At 67.5% G+C, this 18,371-nt stretch overlaps 2 protein-coding genes across 2 annotated transcripts; one reads left to right on the top strand and one right to left on the bottom strand.

Annotated features, from left to right (window-relative positions):
• Positions 1–56: 56 nt before the first annotated feature.
• CHLRE_03g165250v5 (uncharacterized protein) lies at positions 57–12,670 on the top strand. The gene is made up of 7 exons (XM_043060777.1): positions 57–3,276; positions 3,810–4,011; positions 4,285–5,376; positions 5,682–7,815; positions 9,312–10,113; positions 10,391–10,542; positions 10,960–12,670. Exons 1-7 carry the CDS (start codon positions 307–309, stop codon positions 11,570–11,572), a joined length of 7,965 nt encoding a protein of 2,654 aa, XP_042925906.1. The 5' UTR covers positions 57–306; the 3' UTR covers positions 11,573–12,670.
• Positions 12,671–12,788: 118 nt separating this feature from the next.
• CHLRE_03g165300v5 (uncharacterized protein) lies at positions 12,789–18,276 on the bottom strand. Its single transcript, XM_043060778.1, has 8 exons — positions 18,086–18,276; positions 17,700–17,945; positions 17,134–17,219; positions 16,728–16,835; positions 15,955–16,365; positions 15,026–15,174; positions 14,191–14,287; positions 12,789–13,815 (listed from the first exon to the last, which is right to left on the bottom strand). The coding sequence occupies exons 1-8, from the start codon at positions 18,120–18,122 to the stop codon at positions 13,687–13,689; spliced, it is 1,263 nt and encodes a 420-aa protein (XP_042925907.1). The 5' UTR covers positions 18,123–18,276; the 3' UTR covers positions 12,789–13,686.
• Positions 18,277–18,371: the final 95 nt, after the last annotated feature.

Consider the following 18,371-nt stretch of genomic DNA (forward strand, 5'->3'; position numbering starts at 1 on the left):
CGTTCTGTTTTCAAAACATCAGCCTAATATATTAGGACTGTATTTGCTTCTCTGTAATGAACATGCGTCTGCACTGTGTAACCTCAGACAAAATTCTGGCCCGAGATAGCATAATAGCCTGGCAGAGCCTTTCTGCGCACGAGCAAAACCTACAGTGAAAATGAACCTTTAGCCATTGACCTCCAGGCCGCATGCCAGCCGGCTCGGCAGCATCGCACAAAGGTGTGGGTGACGGGCGCAGCAGCGCTGGCACAATCTATGGTGTCCAGGAGCTCTTGTGAGCACTGAACAAGGCAGTGCCAAAACATGGAAGAAGGAGGAGACTGGGACTGGCGCGAGGTGCGGCCGCGACGGTCAGAGCAGGCCAGCCCACGTCGTGCTGGGTGGGCCGGACCCTCTTCCCGCCCGCCCCCGCCGCCCCCGCCGCAACAGCGGAGCCCTGGGGCTCACGCCGCCGGCAGCAGCGATGCCAGTGGCAGCGGTGGCGGTGCCCGAAGCGATGGCGCCTGGGCAGGCCGCACGAGCCCGCCGGGGTCCGTGGCGAGGCACGCCGCAGCGGCAGCAGTGGCGGCGGCACGGCACCCCACCGGCTCCCACGCCTATGCTGCTGGCGGCGGTCGCGAAGGCACCTGGTACGGCCAGGGCGGTGGCGGCGGCAGCCACGACGGCGGCCGGCCGCCTGCGCCCGGGCCTGGGTACTTAAACTCTCGCGGTGGCGGGGCCGCTGTGCAGGGCGGCGGCCCGCGGCAGCAACTGCAGCAACAACAACAGCAACAGCAGCAGCAGCAGCAGCAGCAGCAGCAGCAACAGCAGTCCCACCAGTACCGACGTCCGCAGCAGCAAGAGCAGCAGTGGCAGTCGCCGCGCCCGCAGCACGACGAGCAGTGGCGATCTCCGCTGCAGCCAGAGCAGCAGTGGCGTCCCAAGCAACTGCCGTCGCCGTCGCCTCAGCCCAGGGGCCCGTCGTGGCAACCCCAATCCCAACACCACTCACAACATCACCAAACCCAACACCAACACCAACCCCAACACAACCAACAACAGCTGCAGCAACATAGCCAGTCCCACCAGGAGCAGGGCGCAGGTGGAGGTGGTGGTGGAGGCGTGGCGTGGGGCGGCGGGAGGCCGCCGGCGGCGGTGTTGCTTCGACCGCAAGACGGCGGGCGGGCGGGCGGCCACGGCACCGGCACCGGCCCCGCATCCGGAGCCGGGGTGTCCACACAAGTCAACTACGGCATGCCCGTGCCTGTGTCCATGCCTGTGCCCATGCCGATTGCGCAGCTACAGCTGCAGCCTGTGTCAGTGCTGGTGCCGCTCCCGGGGCCGCAGTTGATGATGGCAGCGCCTCCGCCGCAGCTACAGCAGCTGCAGCAGCAGCATCCGGGGCCCTTCAGCCCACGCCAGGGCCCAGGCCAGGCGCTTGTGCAACCGCAGCAACAACAGCAGCAGTACGCGTACCAGTATGAGCAGCAACAGCCACAACAGCAGCATTCCCACGCGCTGCCGGGGGCAACCCGGCACCAGCCGCAGCAGCCGCACCTGCAGCCGCAACAGCCCCAGCCGCGTGCGTGGGGCAGTGGGCAGGTTCTCCACTTCCCGCAGCAGCCGCAGCCGTCCCAGCCGCAGCAGCAGCTGCAGCCCACAGCCGCCGCCGCCGCCTCCTCCGCCCCGCCCTCCGAGTCCGAGCGCCTCCTAGCTCAAGCACGGCGCAGCCCTTGGGACGCCGTGACCGGCAAGACGCGGTGCCGCGCCTGCGGCAAAGCCTTTGGGAGCTACGCGCAGCTGGCGCAGCACGTGGGCTCGGCGCACGGTGGCGTGAACTCCGAGGACGCCAAGTACATACAGCTGAGGCGGGAGCAGGCGCAGCAGGCGCGTGCGGCGCACGGCCTGCTGACGCAGCAGCAGGCGCCGCTGCCGGGCCTTCAGGGCATGCCGGATTTGGGGGCTTTTGGCGGCGGCGGCGGAGGAGGCGGAGGAGGCGGAGCGGGCGTGGAGGGATACGGTCCCGGGCCGGGGCCGCCGCCACAGCCGCGAAACTCTGACGGCATGCAGGACGGCGGCGCGCCTGGCGGCGCCCGGGGCGGCCGCAGGCTACAGCCGGCGGCGGGAACGGCCGCCGGGCCTGCGCCAGGACCAGGGCCGTGGTCGGGTGCTGCTGGTGCCGCTGCCGCTGGCGCCAATGCTTCCGGGAGCTCGGGCCCCAGCCGACCGGTGGCCTGGGGCGCCGGCGCGCGAGCGACTGTGTCGGCGGTGCCTGCCGGTCGTCCGGGGCCGGCGGCTGCGCCCGGCGCCGGGGCTTGGGTGACGGTGGCGGCGAATGGTCGTGTGCAGCGGAGCACAGGGGCCGGTGTGGGCGCGGGTGCTGGTACGGGGGCCAGGGCGGCTGCCGCCGGCGCGGCCCGGGGGCGGCCGGCTGCAGCCAGTGGTGGTGCTGCTGCCACCACAGCGGCGGCGGCTCAGGGCGTCAGGCCCAGCCGGCGAGTGCTGACACTTGCAGACCTGTTCGCGGCGGCGCCTGCTGGCGGCGGTGGGGGTGGTGCCAAGGGCGGCGGCGGCGGTGCCGGCGGCATGCGTGTCGTGGTGAGCAACTCGTTGCGTGTGGTCGTGCGCGCGCCCACGGCGACCGCCGGCGCCGCCGCCTCTTCAGCTGCGGGCGGTGCCGCCGCTGCGGCCGGCGGCGGAGCCGCCGGCGGGGCGGAGCCGCCGGCGCCGGGCAAGCGGCAGCGGCTGACGGCGGCGGGCACGGTGGCGGCGCGGCCGAAGAAGGCCTTGACGCGTGCCAAGCGCCTCATCCTGCAGAACCGCGCCAACCGGGGTCTGGCGGAGGCGGCCGCCGGCTACGGCCGCGCGCTGGCCGCCTATCGTGCGGTGTTGACTGTGGTGGAGACGCTGGCGGCCGAGCTGAAGCGCGAGCGGCAGCAGGCGCAGACGCAGGCGGCGCAGGAGAAGGAGAAGGAGCCGGCGGAGCAGGGTAAACAGCAGGGGCAGGAGCGCGGCGACGCTGCTTCTGACCCTGCTAGCACTGTAACTGCCAGCACTGCTACTGCCAGCACTACCTCCGCCGCAGCGCCAGCCACAACCACGCCCTCAGCCGCAGCCACAGATGTTCGCGGTGTGGGCGCCATCGCTGCCTCCGCCGGCGCGCTGCCGCCGGGGCTGCGCCCTCAGCTGCTAGGGCTGGCGCTGTGCAAGGCGCGGCCGCAGCTGGTGAAGCTGCACGCTACGGCGCGGGGCAAACGGGCCGTGTACGTCGCCAAGTTGAAGCAGCACGCGCAGGTGCGCCCGCCCTGTGTGTGTACCGTATATGTTGTTGTTGTGTGTGTGTGACTGTGTGTGTGTGTGTGTGTTAAAGAGCACAAGAAAACATAGCGCAAAGAGAGTGTATGCGATGCAGCAAAGCGACTGTGTGTGTGTGTGTGTGTGTGTGTGTGTGTGTTAAAAAGAAAACGAAAGCCCGCCGTGTGCGTGTGTGTGTGTGTGTGTGTGTGTAACTGTGTTTTAAGGGGGAAGAAACGCATTTGGTTGTCCGTGTTAGAGGGAAGGATGCGTGTGCGTGCGTGTATATATGTTTATGTGCGTGTGTGAATGCGTGTGTGTGTTGTACAGTGAAAAGGGAAAAAAAACACCCGTGCGTGTGCTTCTTGTGGACGACGAGAGCTGTGTCAGCAACGGCCTGGCGACGTTGCTGTTCCCACAGTCCGTGTGTACACGCTGTACTGTTGCGTGTGCCCAAGGCGTACGCCACAGCCATAAGCCAAAACACTTACAACAGCTAACGTCCAGCCCGGGCAAACGTGCGTTGCACCCAGGTCCATCGCCAGCCGGAGCCGACGGAGGCGGAGCTGGAGGCGGCGGCGCCTGTGGACCCCCTGCCGCCGCCGCCGCCCGGTCTGGGGCTGCAGCAGGAGGCGGCGGGCGGCGGCGGCGAGGCGGGCGCGGGGGGCAAGGGCGGCGAGGGGGACAGCGACAGCGAAGCGGATGGTTCTGACTCGGACGATGACGACTACACAGGTGCGGCGCGGCGCGGTGCGGCGCGGCGCGGTGCGGCGCCGTTGCGCGAGCTGGAAGCGCTGGGTCGTCTAATCCGTCAATGGACGCGCGAGCTCGCTGCTGACTCCAGTTGATCAGGCCCGCCGCCTGTTTGCGAATCAATAGGCCAGTCAATACGGTACTGGAACTAATGTGTACCTTCTCGTACTTCAATCGGAACCTAACTTCCGCCCTCATCATCAACCACCACCACCTCCTCCTCCACCTCCTCCCCGCACCCCTTCCTCCAAACAGCCATGGGCTCCGAGTTCCAAGACGTGCTGCGCCGCTGGGCCGACGTGCTGCGGCTGCCCCGCAAGCTGTACGACTTCGAGACCAGCCCGCCCATGTCCCCGCCCCGCCACGGCGGCAGCGGCGGCAACAGCGGCGCCGGCAGCGGCGGCGAGAGTGGGGCCGAGAGCGGCGGCGGCGCCGGCGGCGGCGGTTCTGCAACGCTGCCGGCGCTGAAGCTGCTGTCGGCTCTGCCGATGGTGGGTGCGCCCGCCGTGACGCTGCACAGCTTTGCAGCGGGCGGCGACGCCGGCGGGACAAGCAGCACGCTGGGCGCATCCACGGCAGCAGCAGCAGCGGCAAGGCCGGCGGCGGCTAGGGCGGCGGCAGGCAGCGCGGGCGCGCCCGCCGCCGCCAAGGCCGCGGTTCCGGACTGGCTTGCCGGCAGCGATTCGGATGAGGAGGAGGACGATCGCAGCGGCGGTGCGGGCGGTACCAGTTTGTCCCTCTTTGGCGCAGCCGCGGGGCCCCGACCGGTCACAGCAGCTCCCAAGCCTGCACCTGCCACCGCGCCCACCGCGCCCACCGCGCCAGCGGCGACAGCAGCACCTGCCGCCGCCAAGCCTGCCGTTCCTGCGTGGCTCGTGGCGGGCAGTGACGACTCAGATGAGGATGAGGATGACGACGTCGGTCCGGGGCGGCCGGCGGCGGCGTCCTCTTCCCTCTTCGGCGTAGCGGCCGCCGGCCGCGCGGTTGGTGCCAAGGCCGATGCAGCGGCGGCTGTGTCTTCCGCGGGCGGTGGTGCCGCCAAGACCGCGCCAAGCACTGCGGTGGCCGCCGCCGCCGCCGCCGCCGCCGCCGCCGCGACGGTGACAACGACAGCACGCACGTCGAACTTGCAACAGCCGGCCGGGCTGCAGACGAAGAAGTCGCAGCCGCTGGCGGCGCCGCGGCCGGCGGCGGGCCTGTTTGGGGCCGGCGGCGCGGCGCCCGCCAACAACGCCTTTGTCACCCCGGCCTGGCTGGGTGGCGGCGGCGGCGGCGGCGGCGCCGGCGGCGCAGCCGCAGACGACGAGGAGGACGAGGAGGAGGAATGGACGGATGCGGGGCACTTTGGTGAGACGCTGGGAACGGAGGCGTGAAGTTCCCTTAAGATTTTGCATTCTGCGGCCCATTTCATCTATTCTGGGCCGATTTGTTATCCCGACTGTTTCGGACACCTGAGGACGATGACGGCCTGGGTCCGTTGTGTCCCACCGCTGCATTGCGTGCAGCACACACACACACACACACACACACACACACACACACACACACACACACACATACACACACATACGCACACGCACACACTTACACTTTGCACACGCGCACGTGCCTCGCTCACCGCTGCCTCGTACGTGTGTGCGCCCCCTGTGCAGGCGCTGGCGGCTGGACGGACGTGTTATCAAAGTGGCAGTCGCGCGTCACCACCGGCCTTGGCACCGCAGCCGCACTGCCGCTCTTCACGCCCACGCCCGCCGGCGTCGCCGCCGGACCCGGGATCTGGGGCGTCGCAGCCTCCCACCCCTTCCTGCCGCACACGCCAGCATCCGCGCGGGCCCCCGCCGCTACAGCCGCCGCAGCTGCTACAGCCGCCGCAGCTGCTGCTACAGCCGCAAGGGCTGGGGATGACGACGACGATGACGGAGGTCTGACGCCGGAGGCGGCGACGGCGGCGGCGTCGCTGCTGCTCGAGCACCACAAGCGCCAGACCGGCTCCGAGCCGCCGCTCGCGGCGATCATCGCCGCCGCCAACGCAACCGCGCCATCAGGCGCGGCAACCGCGGCGACGGCGGCGGCGACGGCGGCGGCGGCGGCTACTGCCCAAAAACTGATGAGGCAGAGCGCCTCCAACGCAGGGCTACAGCCGAAACAGCAGCAGCAGCAGTCGCTGCTACTGCCGGTCGCCGCCGCCAGCCCCTGGCTTCAATCGCTCATGGCGCCGCCCGCCGACGGCGACGATGACAGCGACGAGGACGAGTACGGCAGCATGTACGGCGTCGGTACGGCAGGCGTTGGTGGCGGGCTGTACGGCGGCGGCCCTCCGGGTGGCGGCGGCGGTGGCGGCGGCGCGCAGGTGGATGTGCTGGCCAACTGGATGGCTGCCACGTCAGCGCCCAAGATCGCGGATCTGTTCCGGCAGCAGCACATCTTGATCCAGCAGCATCAGAACCAGATCCAGGCCATGTACGGCGTTGGCGGCGGCGCGGCGGCGGCGGGCGCCGGCAGCGCAGGAGCGGCGGCGGCGGCCGTGGGGCCGGTATCTGTGGCCCATGCGGTGGCTACGGCGTCAAGAAGAGCGGCGGCGGCGGCGGCTGTTGGCGCGGCGTCGGTGGGAGCCACAGCCACTGGCGGCGCCACTGGCGGCGCCACTGGCGGCGGCGGCGGCGGCGGCGGCATCAAGATTATTAGCCGAGCTATGCCGGCGGCGCAGTCACCTCAGCCGCCGTCGCCGCAGCCGCCGCCGCCACAGCCGCAGCAGCGCGGAAAGCGGCGGCAGCAACAACATCAGCAGGAACTGCAGCAACAGCAGCAGCGGCAGCAGCAGCAGCAACAGCAGCAACAGGGGTACCCGCAGCAGCAAGCTCAGCAACAGCACACAGCTCCGCGCGGCGAGTCCCCCACTACCTCCACGCCCTCGCAGCTGCTGCTCCGCTCTTCGGCCGGCGCCGGCAAGGCTAGGCCAGCGGCAGCGGCAGCGGCAGCTGCCCTGCCGCCGCTGCCTGCCCTGCCGCCGCTGCCGCCGGCACGGGACGGAGCCCGCAGCACCACTACAAACTCAAACGCCAACACCAGCAGCAACAACACCAATAGCAACGGCAGCAGCGCCGCGGGCGGCTCAACGGCGCCCGCGGCAGCGGCCGTGCAGCTGCTCACGCGTGGCGGCGTACTCGGCGGTCCCGCCGGCGCCAGAGCCGCGCCTGCAGGTGCCGCTGCCGCTGCAGGTGCCGGTGCCGGTGCAGGCGGCGGCGCGGCGGCGGAGCGAAAACACACGTCGCCGCCGCGCGTCAGCGCCTGGGCTCGTCCGCTGGCGGGCGGGGCAGCACACCAGCTGCCGTCGCAGCTGGCTGCAACGGCAGCACCCGCGGCGCTAGCGGCGCGGCCTGGTGACCGGCGAACTCCGCCGCCGCCGCCGCCGGCACTGCCGCCGCCGCCGCCGGCGTCTTACGTGGACAAGCTGCGAGGCGCCCGGGCCGCTGCTGCTGCGGCTGACGCCGCCGCCGCTGCCACCGGCGCCGCCACCTCTGGCGCTGCTGCCACCGGGCCGGCTCCATCTGCTCACGGCACGACGGCGCAAGCGCCGGTTGACGGCGAGCCGCCACCCCAACCGCCAACCGCCTCCAACGACCAGCAGCAACCGGCAGCCCAACCGCCGGCAGGCCAACCGCCGCAGCAGCAACCGCTGCTGCCTCCCGAGTTCCGCTGTGAGGCGTGCGGCGTGCACTGCAACAGCCGCTGGACGTACGAGCAGCACGTGAGCAGCCGCAAGCACCTGGTGCGATGCAAGGCCCTGTGAGTTGGGGCGGGGGAAAGGGGCGGGGCGGGGCGGGGCGGGGCGGCGTAGTGTTGGGTTGGGCCGTGAGCTGAGGGGCTCAAAGGGTGGAGGGGATAGGGGCCACAGGGGCGTGTGTGTTTCGCCGGACAGGCATGTGCAAGCATGTGCGCGCGGTGCGTGCACAATGTGACTCCCGGGCTGCCGGGCTGGCGGGCTGGCCGGCCGTCCCGTCGCGTCATCCGCCTTCCCCTCTGAACCTCCTGCTTCCCCGCTGAACCTCCTGCTTCCCCTCTGAACCTCCTGCTTCCCCGCTGAACCTCCTGCTTCCCCTCTGAACCTCCTGCTTCCCCTCTGAACCTCCTGCTTCCCCGCTGAACCTCCTGCTTCCCCTCTGAACCTCCTGCTTCCCCTCTGAACCTCCTGCTTCCCCGCTGAACCTCCTGCTTCCCCGCTGAACCTCCTGCTTCCCCGCTGAACCTCCTGCTTCCCCTCTGAACCTCCTGCTTCCCCTCTGAACCTCCTGCTTCCCCGCTGAACCTCCTGCTTCCCCGCTGAACCTCCTGCTTCCCCGCTGAACCTCCTGCTTCCCCGCTGAACCTCCTGCTTCCCCTCTGAACCTCCTGCTTCCCCGCTGAACCTCCTGCTTCCCCGCTGAACCTCCTGCTTCCCCTCTGAACCTCCTGCTTCCCCGCTGAACCTCCTGCTTCCCCTCTGAACCTCCTGCTTCCCCTCTGAACCTCCTGCTTCCCCGCTGAACCTCCTGCTTCCCCTCTGAACCTCCTGCTTCCCCTCTGAACCTCCTGCTTCCCCGCTGAACCTCCTGCTTCCCCGCTGAACCTCCTGCTTCCCCGCTGAACCTCCTGCTTCCCCTCTGAACCTCCTGCTTCCCCTCTGAACCTCCTGCTTCCCCGCTGAACCTCCTGCTTCCCCGCTGAACCTCCTGCTTCCCCGCTGAACCTCCTGCTTCCCCGCTGAACCTCCTGCTTCCCCGCTGAACCTCCTGCTTCCCCGCTGAACCTCCTGCTTCCCCGCTGAACCTCCTGCTTCCCCGCTGAACCTCCTGCTTCCCCGCTGAACCTCCTGCTTCCCCTCTGAACCTCCTGCTTCCCCTCTGAACCTCCTGCTTCCCCGCTGAACCTCCTGCTTCCCCTCTGAACCTCCTGCTTCCCCTCTGAACCTCCTGCTTCCCCGCTGAACCTCCTGCTTCCCCGCTGAACCTCCTGCTTCCCCGCTGAACCTCCTGCTTCCCCTCTGAACCTCCTGCTTCCCCTCTGAACCTCCTGCTTCCCCGCTGAACCTCCTGCTTCCCCGCTGAACCTCCTGCTTCCCCGCTGAACCTCCTGCTTCCCCGCTGAACCTCCTGCTTCCCCGCTGAACCTCCTGCTTCCCCGCTGAACCTCCTGCTTCCCCGCTGAACCTCCTGCTTCCCCGCTGAACCTCCTGCTTCCCCGCTGAACCTCTCTGCCATCCCTTCTCTTGCCCTCGCCTGCCGCCCCCTCGCCCGGCTGCCCAGGGGCATAGATCCGCCGCCACTACCGCCACTGCTGCCGCTGCCGGTGCCGCCGCCGCACCCCGGCGCCGACGGCAGGACCAGCACCACCAGCACCAGCACCAGCACCACCACGCCCGGAACGCCGGCACCCACCCACTCCGACTCCACCACCACCGCCATCACCACCTCCACCACCGCCACCTCCTTCACGGACGGCGCCGCCGCGGGCCCCGTCGCCCTGTCCTGCGCGCTGTGTGGCGTCACCTGCAACGCCGAGTTCACCTTCTCGCAGCACCTCGCCAGCCGCCGCCACCTGGCGCGAGCTGCCAAGCAGCTACTCCGCGCAGCCATGCCGGCGGCGGCGGCGGAAGCCGGCGGCAGCGGCGCCGCCGCCGCCGCCGGCGCGGCCGCCAGCAGTGGAAACGGCGGCGGTGGCGACAGCGGGGCTGGCGCGCGCGACGCTACGGGCCGGCCGGGCTTACGAGGGGCGCGCGAGCAAGAGGAGGACGTGAACGGCTACTACACGGGCTTGGGCGGTCGAGGCGATGAAAGTGACGGCGACGGCGGCGACGGCGGCGACGGCGGCGGCGAGGGGGAGGAGCAGCAGGGTGGCGGCTCGGGTCGCCTAGCCACGGCACGCGGCGGCGGCATCCGGGCCCTTCAGGGCGGCGCAGTCGGCGGCGGCGGTGGGCGCGGCGGCTGCGGGCCGCTGCATCGGTTGTGCTGCCAGGTTTTGGATCCAGAATTGGACGAACTGGTTTTGGACACGCTGACTCGGATCCGCGGGTTCCAGGAGCGGGCCATGGCCAAGAACGCCATCAAGGTGCGGCGGCGGGTGGATTGGAGGAAAGGGGAGGAGAAGCTTGGAAGGGAGGGGGCACCACATACACACACGCACACACTTGCACGCGCACACACGCGGTATCCCTTCCGATTCGTTGTTGTTGCCCTCCGTCCTCCGTGGACGGCTGCCCCCACCCCTCCTTGCGCCCATAGCGGCAACTCCGCTTCTTCTCAATTAAGCATGAATGTAACGCGCCCCCGCGCAGTCTGACCACTTCCTTGGCAAATCATGATTGTAACTTCGCTCCCATGCGCAGGCTGCCGCCCACCGCTGGTACGTGTTGGGTCTGCGCGAGGTGCACAAGGCGGTGCGCACCCGCCGCAGCCGCTGTGTGGTGGTGGCGCCGGACATGGAGGAGGTTGCGGCGGAGGGCGGGCTGGACTCTACGCTGGCAGCCATCATGGACATGTGAGGCGGCGGTGGAGGGGGCAAGTGGGGAGAGGGAGGGGCGGGGGTTTGGGGGAGGGAGGGGCGAGGGAAGGAGGGGAGAGGGAGGGAGGGGAGGGGAGGGGAAGGAGGGGAGGGGCGGGGGAGGACGGGGGCGGGCTGCTGCATCCGCCGAGGTCCTAGATGTCATTCAGGAGCCCGCCGGGCGGGGAGTTGCAGGTTTGGTAGTGGCAGCACGGCGAAAGCCCACAGGGGCAGGGGCGAGGGTAAATGCAGCAGGAATTGGGTGCTTGACATGCGGTGTGGAGCCTTTTAGCCGCCGGATGCTCGTGCCCGCACGGACAGCGCCCATGTACCATATACTGCAAACAGCTAGAGAGCCCAACTCAGATCCCCACACAGTTCCGAACCCAACACAACACACCTACCCCACCGCAGGTGTCAGGAGCAGGGCGTGCCGCTCGTGTTCACACTCAGTCGCAAGCACCTGGGGCGGGTGTACGGCTTCAAGAAGCGAGTCAGCGCAGTCGCAATCCTGGAGCTGAACGGAATCCACGAACCCGCGGCGCGCATCGCGAAGCTGGCGGCAGCTGGCCGGGAGGCCTGGGCCGCGCAGGCGGCGGCGACGGCAGCGGCGGCGGCGGCGGCGGCGGCGGCGAGCGGCGGCGCGTATGGGGGCGGCGGCGGCGGTGGCGCGCGCGGCGCTGGAGAGGGTGTGTTTGCGCTTTTAGGGGCGGGGCATGGAGAGGATGGCGGGGCTGCGGGCGCGCCAGGCGGCGCCGCCGGGCCGCCGGCTGCGACCGTGGCGTATCCGGCGGCGGCGGCGGCGCCGGCGCCGGCGGCGGCTGGAGGCGGGAGTGGCGCGGGCGCGGGCGCGGCGAGCGGAGCGCTCCGCGCACACGGCGCGGTGGTGGCGGGGGAGGCGGCGGGTGATGCGGCTGTCGGCGGCGGCGGCGGCGCCGGCGGCGGCGCGCGTGGCAGTAGCAGTGGGAGCGGCAGCGCCAAGCATCTGAGCGTGTCAGCGCCGGCGTTCGTGCCGCGGTTGCCTTAGGTTTTTGGATGATAATGGTTATGATCACAATGCCGACTGTGCGGCGATTATCAAGACATGAGAGGACCATACGGCTTCTGCCTAGAAATTTTGGAGTCAAACGACGTACCAAAGCCGCATTTATTTGCTTCAATTGCTATTGACCAGGCACTATAGTATTTCTTGCCTCAAGCATAAAATGGAGGCTTGCCGGCGCATTACGAACTCTTCAGATTAGGATGCGGTCTTCTGTGGCTCGTGCGGCGGCGATGGAATGGCACGGACTCCGCAGCTGATGCAGATTGCGGCGGGTGTTGCAGGACACGTTGGCACGTTGGCTTTGCTTATTTGCTGGCTTGCAGTAATGCAATGAGTGTCTTATTCGGCTAGTGCCGCTCTTTTGCCGGCAGAGTTGGTGCGTAGGCAGGGCAGGTCACAACAAGAGAGGTGGACAATGACAAAAATATCAACCACGAACACAACAAACGGGCTGCATCTTGTCGCAGTCACAGGTAGTCAGCGGCACCGGCCGTGGCTGTAGCGGAGTAGCTGGGGACAGGGCGCCCCGATGGCATGTATGCATTGCCGCGCGCGCCCGCGCCCGCCCGCGTGCATGCATGGGCAATCGAGGCTTGTGTGTGCGCGTGTGCGTGTGTGTGTTTGTGTGTTTAAAGCAATAAAGCGAAGTGTGTGTGTGTGTGTGTGAGTGCGTGTGTGGTATACAAACAGCCGGGTCTTGTAGGCGCTGGTCGAGCTGCATCGGGAGAGTGTGCGCAGCTGCCCGCCGTGCTAGGTGTTTGCCTGCTGTGCGCTTGCGCTGCCCTGCCTTGTGACGCGCGCCCCCTCGCAGTTTGCTGTATGCAAACGGGGCCGTTGATGTGGTGGCAGGCGGCGGCCGCATTGTGGTGTTGCTGGTGGTGGCTGTAGGCGGTGGTGGCTCAAGAACGTGCGGGTTACACGCTGTGTGTTTGGCACGGTCTTGTGCTCTAGTAGGGAGAGCAGAAATGGCTGGGGAGGTGCAGCTGGGCAGTTGGGCGACTGTGTGCGGCGGCGCCGCCGTGTGCATCATGCGGTCATGCGTCACTCAAGGAAACATTTCCGGTGTAATGCCCATTGCGGCCATTGCGGTTCGAAAGCTGCCGATCTCGAGGGATGGGTGGCAGGGCCGCATGTGAGATGTGTGGGGGTCGGGTCAGGTAGGGCAGGTGTCCGGTCGCCGCATGCGCCTGGCATCATGGCATCATGGCCGTTACATCAACTACGCACAATCGAAAGCCCGCACCTGCAAGAATTACCAATGCAAGTCTGTGGCCTCACAGGTCTTGCAACAGCACCGCGCCTAGCGCAGCAGTGTAGCAGGAGCCTTCCTCCCACAAGCAGCGCCCACTTTTGCCTGATGCGGCCGGCGGCCTGAAAGGTCCCGCAACACCCACGCCGGGCACAGCGGCACCGCAAATGCCGACCTACAACTGGCCGCCCACGTCCGCTGACTGCCGCCGTACCTGCCGACACTGCCAACATTGCCACCCCCGTGGCCCAACGCAACCCAAGCGCGCACGCCGGGCCTGGCGCTGGTCGTGCACACACACGCTGTGGTACGCCCACATCGGCCCAACCCGGCAGCCCATCCACCTCGCTCGCTCCGGTTCGACCGCACTAGACGCCGCCGGCCCCGCGACGCGACACACACACACACACACACACACACATTCACACACACACACACACACACACACACACACACATTCTCCGCCACACGGGCAAACACGCTGCGCCGCGCCGCACGGCCCGCGCCCCAGCGCCCCCAGCCATTGGAATTAATGAGGCAGGCAACCCGCTCCTCTCCTCCTCGCTCCTTTGAATTGGGTTCGGTTCAGTTTGGGCTGGTATCTACAACCCCCCAACCCAAAACCGCAGTTGCACCGCAGTGGCCCACACCGCTGCTAGCGCTAGTGCTACTGCCAGCATACTCGCCCAGCCAATGCGAAAACACCCGTGCCGACACCTAGGCTTGTTACTTCATGCTGGGCTCGAGTTCGGCATAATTGTACACATCCGCCTCACTCCCACCTCACCTCACCTCTCCCCCAGCAACTTCCACCACATCACCTGCATTATAAAATACATTCACTAGATCACCAGTCGGCGCCGGTGAGCGCCGCCCGCAGCCGCTCCTGCTTGTCGCGGCCAAAGCCCACGCTGTCCAGGTAGCCGGCCAGGGAGCCGTACCGCCGCCGCACGTAGGCCAGCGTGGCGGCCATCACCTGAGGGGGGCAGAGGCGTGTGTGTGTGTGTGTGTTTTCATGATTAAGGGAGATTGTCCACGTTCTCAGGAAGAAAGCCAAGACACTCAGACGCAGGGCAGGGGGCAAGCGAGCGAGTCAGGTGAGGTGGGGCAAGAGAAGCTGCCGCAAGGAAGTTCAAATCGGCATTGCTAGGGAGCCATGCGCTGGCAAGCAGCCGCCTATCTACCTCCCCACCACCACCCCGCCTCGCATCTAGCCACCCCTGCACGGTGCCCCGCCGCACCACCCCACCCGCTCTCCACCCCATCCGCTCTTCACCCCACCCGCTCTCCACCCCATCCGCTCTCCACCCCGTTCCTGCGCCCTCCCGCCACCCCCTCCCGCCCCGCCTACCTCTGGCGGCGCCCTCTCGAACGCCGCCATGTCCAGACCCGCCAGCTCCTCGCGGCTCTCCAGCCCCGCCAGCGCCACGCGGTGTAAGGCGTCGGACCTGAAGGGGCGGTTGGAGGGCGTGGGGTCACATTCATGATTATTTAAGAAGTGAAGGCTTAGCCAGGAACAGAAGTATAGCAGGCGCGTTGTTGGAAGAGGGCGTTGGAGCAAGGCGCGAGCGTATTGAAGATGAGACGCAAATCACAAATACACGCGAAGACAAAAGCAGCTGCGTTTCCAGACGCCCGGCCGCCCGTGTCGCGGCATGGTATGTATCGTGAACTATAGAATGACCCCCAAAGCGCCGGCCCAACAGGGCCTACTCCTTGCGAGTCATTGCAACCCCTGATACGGTATAGGGAGAATGGGGTAGGGGTCGTACCACGACAGTATGCTGAGTAACGCCGCGACACGTGAACTCACTCGCGCACGTGGCACGTACACAGCACCACACGCAGAACAATGACACACAGTTCCCCGGCACACAGTCAAGCACTTGTGTCGCTGCATGCCTGCATCGTCCTGTCGCGCACGAGCAGCCCCAACTCCCCGGCTTGCCAACCGCCCGGCCCCTGGCCCCGCCCGCCCCACATCCCCCCTCCACGCCTACCCACCTACCCACCTACACACCCACATGCCTACACACACCCACACACACCCACACCCACACGCCTACACACACACACATCCACCCACACCCACACGCCTACACACACACCTACACACACCCACACACCCACACCCACACACACCCACACAAGCCTACACACACCTACACACCCACCCCCACGCGCACCTGGCGTAGTCCTCGATGATCTGTTGCTCGCTGGCGCCCGCCACCGCCAGCACCGCCGCCGCCACCAGACCGGTGCGGTCCTTGCCGGCGCGGCAGAAGAACAGCACGGCGTGGCGGCGCTCGGCGGCGGCCAGCAGCACCTCCATCACCTGCACGCACGCCCGCACCCGCGCCCGTTGTTCAGTGTGCTAGGAAGCTCAAGGGGAAGGTCGACGCTGCGCATGCGCATGCGAATCCATGTGCGTGCGTGTGTGTGTGTGTGTGTGTGTGTGTGTGTGTGTGTGTGTGTGTGTGTGTGTGTGTGTGTGTGTGTGTTAAAAAACGGAACGAAAGCCCGCCCAACGACGCGATGGAGTTACTTACCGATACCCACCATTTTACCGAGCGTTGCGTGACTGTCGTGACCCAGGTAGTCATACTTACCCGCGATAAGCCTGGAACCCCACGGGCGACCATTCGGCCTGACCCCGCGATGCACCTGTATGCGTCCATGCTCCGCACCCTGGGCGCGCTAAACAACGTTTACCCAGCACGCCTAATTCCCGGATTCCCGCCCGCTGGTCGTAGTCGAGCTCACCTATAGGCAAAGGTGGAAGCATGAGCATAGGGTGGCAGCGAGGAAGTGTCACGGGCATGTGAATGGCAACGGCGATAAGAGAGGCGTGTGTGTGTGTGTGTGTGTGCGTATGCGTATGTTTGTGTGTGTGTGTGTGTGTGTGTGTGTGTGTGTGTGTGTGTGCGTATGTGTGAATGCGCTCCCTTAACACGGCCGGGGTCCTTGCACCCCCGTACTACACATTCCTGTGCGCTTTCTTGTGCTTTTTTCCTAACACGCATACCGGCGCCGTCTGCTTTCGTTTCGCTTCTCAACATACACACACACACACACACACACACACACACACACACACACACACACGTACACGCACCTGCCGCATCTCCGGCCGCGAGCTCTCCAGCAACATCTCGTACAGCAGCGGCAGCCCGCCGCCGTTCACGTACGGCAGCAGCAGCCGCCGCGCCGCCGGCTTGCTGACGATGTTGGTGAGCAGCGCGGCGGCGGTGGTGGCGGCGGGGATGCGCGCCGCCAGGGCCAGGTAGTAGCGCCCGCGGTCGAGCAGGGAGATGTGGTGCCGCGTCGCGGTGGGCAGTGGCGCCGCGGCGGGAGGGGGAGACGGGGCTGATGTGGAGGGGGCTGAGGTGGAGGGGGTTGGTGGAGAGGTGGAGGGTGCTGGAGGCGAGGTGGAGGAGGTGGAGGCTGCTGAGGCGGAGGTGGAGGCGGCGGTGGCGGGCCGCGGCGAGGTGGCTGCGGACGCCAATGGGTCGGGTCGCACGAACAGCTGCACGTACGCAATACACACACGGATGCAAGTATGCAACCACCGGGGGGAGGGGGGTAAGGCGCGGTGAGGAGGGCGGCAGCTGGTTGCAGCCGAATGCGGGTGAGGCCGTAGCTGCCTGGTCCTGCTGCCTGGCTCCCCGCTTCTGTGCTGCGACACTCCCACCATCCACCCGCCCACCCAACCCGCCCAGTCGTCGCCGCTTCCTCCGCCCGCCCACCTGCCCCAGTCCCCACCACCACCTCCGCCCACCCACCCCAGTCCCCACCACCACCTCCGCCCACCTGCCCCAGTCGTCCCCACCACCACCTCCGCCCGCCCACCTGCCCCAGTCGTCCCCACCACCACCTCCGCCCGCCCACCTGCCCCGGTGTGAGCCACCCCCGCGCGTACAGCCGCATGGACGTGGCCGCCATCAGCACAGACCCCGGGTCATCCTCCTGTATCTCCTCGCCCGCACGCAGGTCAATCTGCAGGAGCGGGCGCAGGGAAAAGGAGCGTGTATGTGTGTGTGTGTGTGTGTTGTGCAGGTGTTGTGAGTTGTGGCCCTGGGGCCGAGTGGAGCGGGCGGCCCATGGAGTCGAGCCGGCGAGGCACTTCCGGGTTTAGAGGCGCTCGGGGGTGCAGGTGTGAGCGGCATGCATGGGTCCCTCACCGCTGGGGTCGGGCAGATGCTGCTTTCCCCCCGCCCTCATGCGCCTTACTAGATGGAGTGGCGTAAGCAACACCGCCCCATCCACTTCCTGCCCCACCCCCTGCGCCACTCACCAGGTCTCGCACCCGCAGCTCCCGCAGCAGGAACGCGGCGTCCTCGGGGCTGGTGGAGGCGGGGTTGGCACAGCGCACCACACGGCCTGAAGCGCAGGGGGATGCAGGGGTGGGGAAGAGTTGGATGTGCCCCAGCCCAATGAATGAAGTCTCCGCAGGGGTGGGGTGGGAGAAGGGATCAATGGGGCGTATGTGTATGCGGCAGCAATACACAGTGGGCAGTGAGCGGTGCCAGGGGCCGTGGTTGGATCCTCCCGGCGGACCGGCACCACTAGCAGCACCACCCCAACACAAACCAGCACCACCAGCAACACCAGCACCACTAGCAACACCAGCGCCACTAGCAACACCAGCACCACCAGCAGCATCAGCGCCAGTAGCAACACCAGCACCACAAAGCGCCGGCGCCACCAGCGCCCCGCGCGCTACGCTCCGTGGCGCACGCGACACGGGGGAAAGCCGCCACTCCCGAGCTACAGCCGCACCCAGGCCCCACGCGCCCAGGCCCCAGGCAGCAGCCCCTTGCCTGACTGCCCGGGCTGCCACCACGGCTTCCCACGCCGCACCTGGCGGTATGGCTGGGAAGGCCTCACTCAGGTCGCGGCCGTTGGGCAGCGCCTTGCGCACCCGCGCCAGCACCGCAGCCGCCGCGGAGCCGTCGGCCGCCGCCGCCGAGGCAGAGGCCGAAGAGGAGGAGGAGGATAGATGGGCCATGGTGGCGACGGACAGGCCTGCCGGGGGCGAAGCCCCAGCGCCGGCGGGGCTGGCGGGAAGGCAGCAGGCGCAGCGCTGGTGCTGGGGGCGAGAGCGGCCTGTCGCGCAGCAAGCGGTTATGTCGGCGGTGTTTAAATTAAATGGTATGCTGGGTGTGTATCCGCGTCGCTCGACGGATTTGCGGGTCGGCGATATTTCCCTGGACAATTTTCCTTCCAGCGTCTAACCACGAGCTCACCTGCACCGTGCCTAGGCGCAGTGCGGAGTAAGCGCATCAGGACCACGAGACCGCTCCAGGTTTGATGTCGCTCAGGCGCCGGAATAGTAATGCGCACTGCCCCGCTGACGCAGCAGTTCCTCAGGAAGTAACAACACAGCTGCTAGTATTACAGCTTAGCATCAAACTATTTCTTGTAAATTAGCGCCTGGGACCCTGCGTTAATGTCCCTGCATTATGTTCCATTCTGTTTCACACGCCATGGTGACGAGTGTAGATGTGTGATGGGACAGGGTTCAAGGCAGGT

Source organism: Chlamydomonas reinhardtii, chromosome 3, assembly GCF_000002595.2.
Source record: "Chlamydomonas reinhardtii strain CC-503 cw92 mt+ chromosome 3, whole genome shotgun sequence".
In the NCBI taxonomy this organism is placed as follows: Eukaryota; Viridiplantae; Chlorophyta; class Chlorophyceae; order Chlamydomonadales; family Chlamydomonadaceae; genus Chlamydomonas; species Chlamydomonas reinhardtii.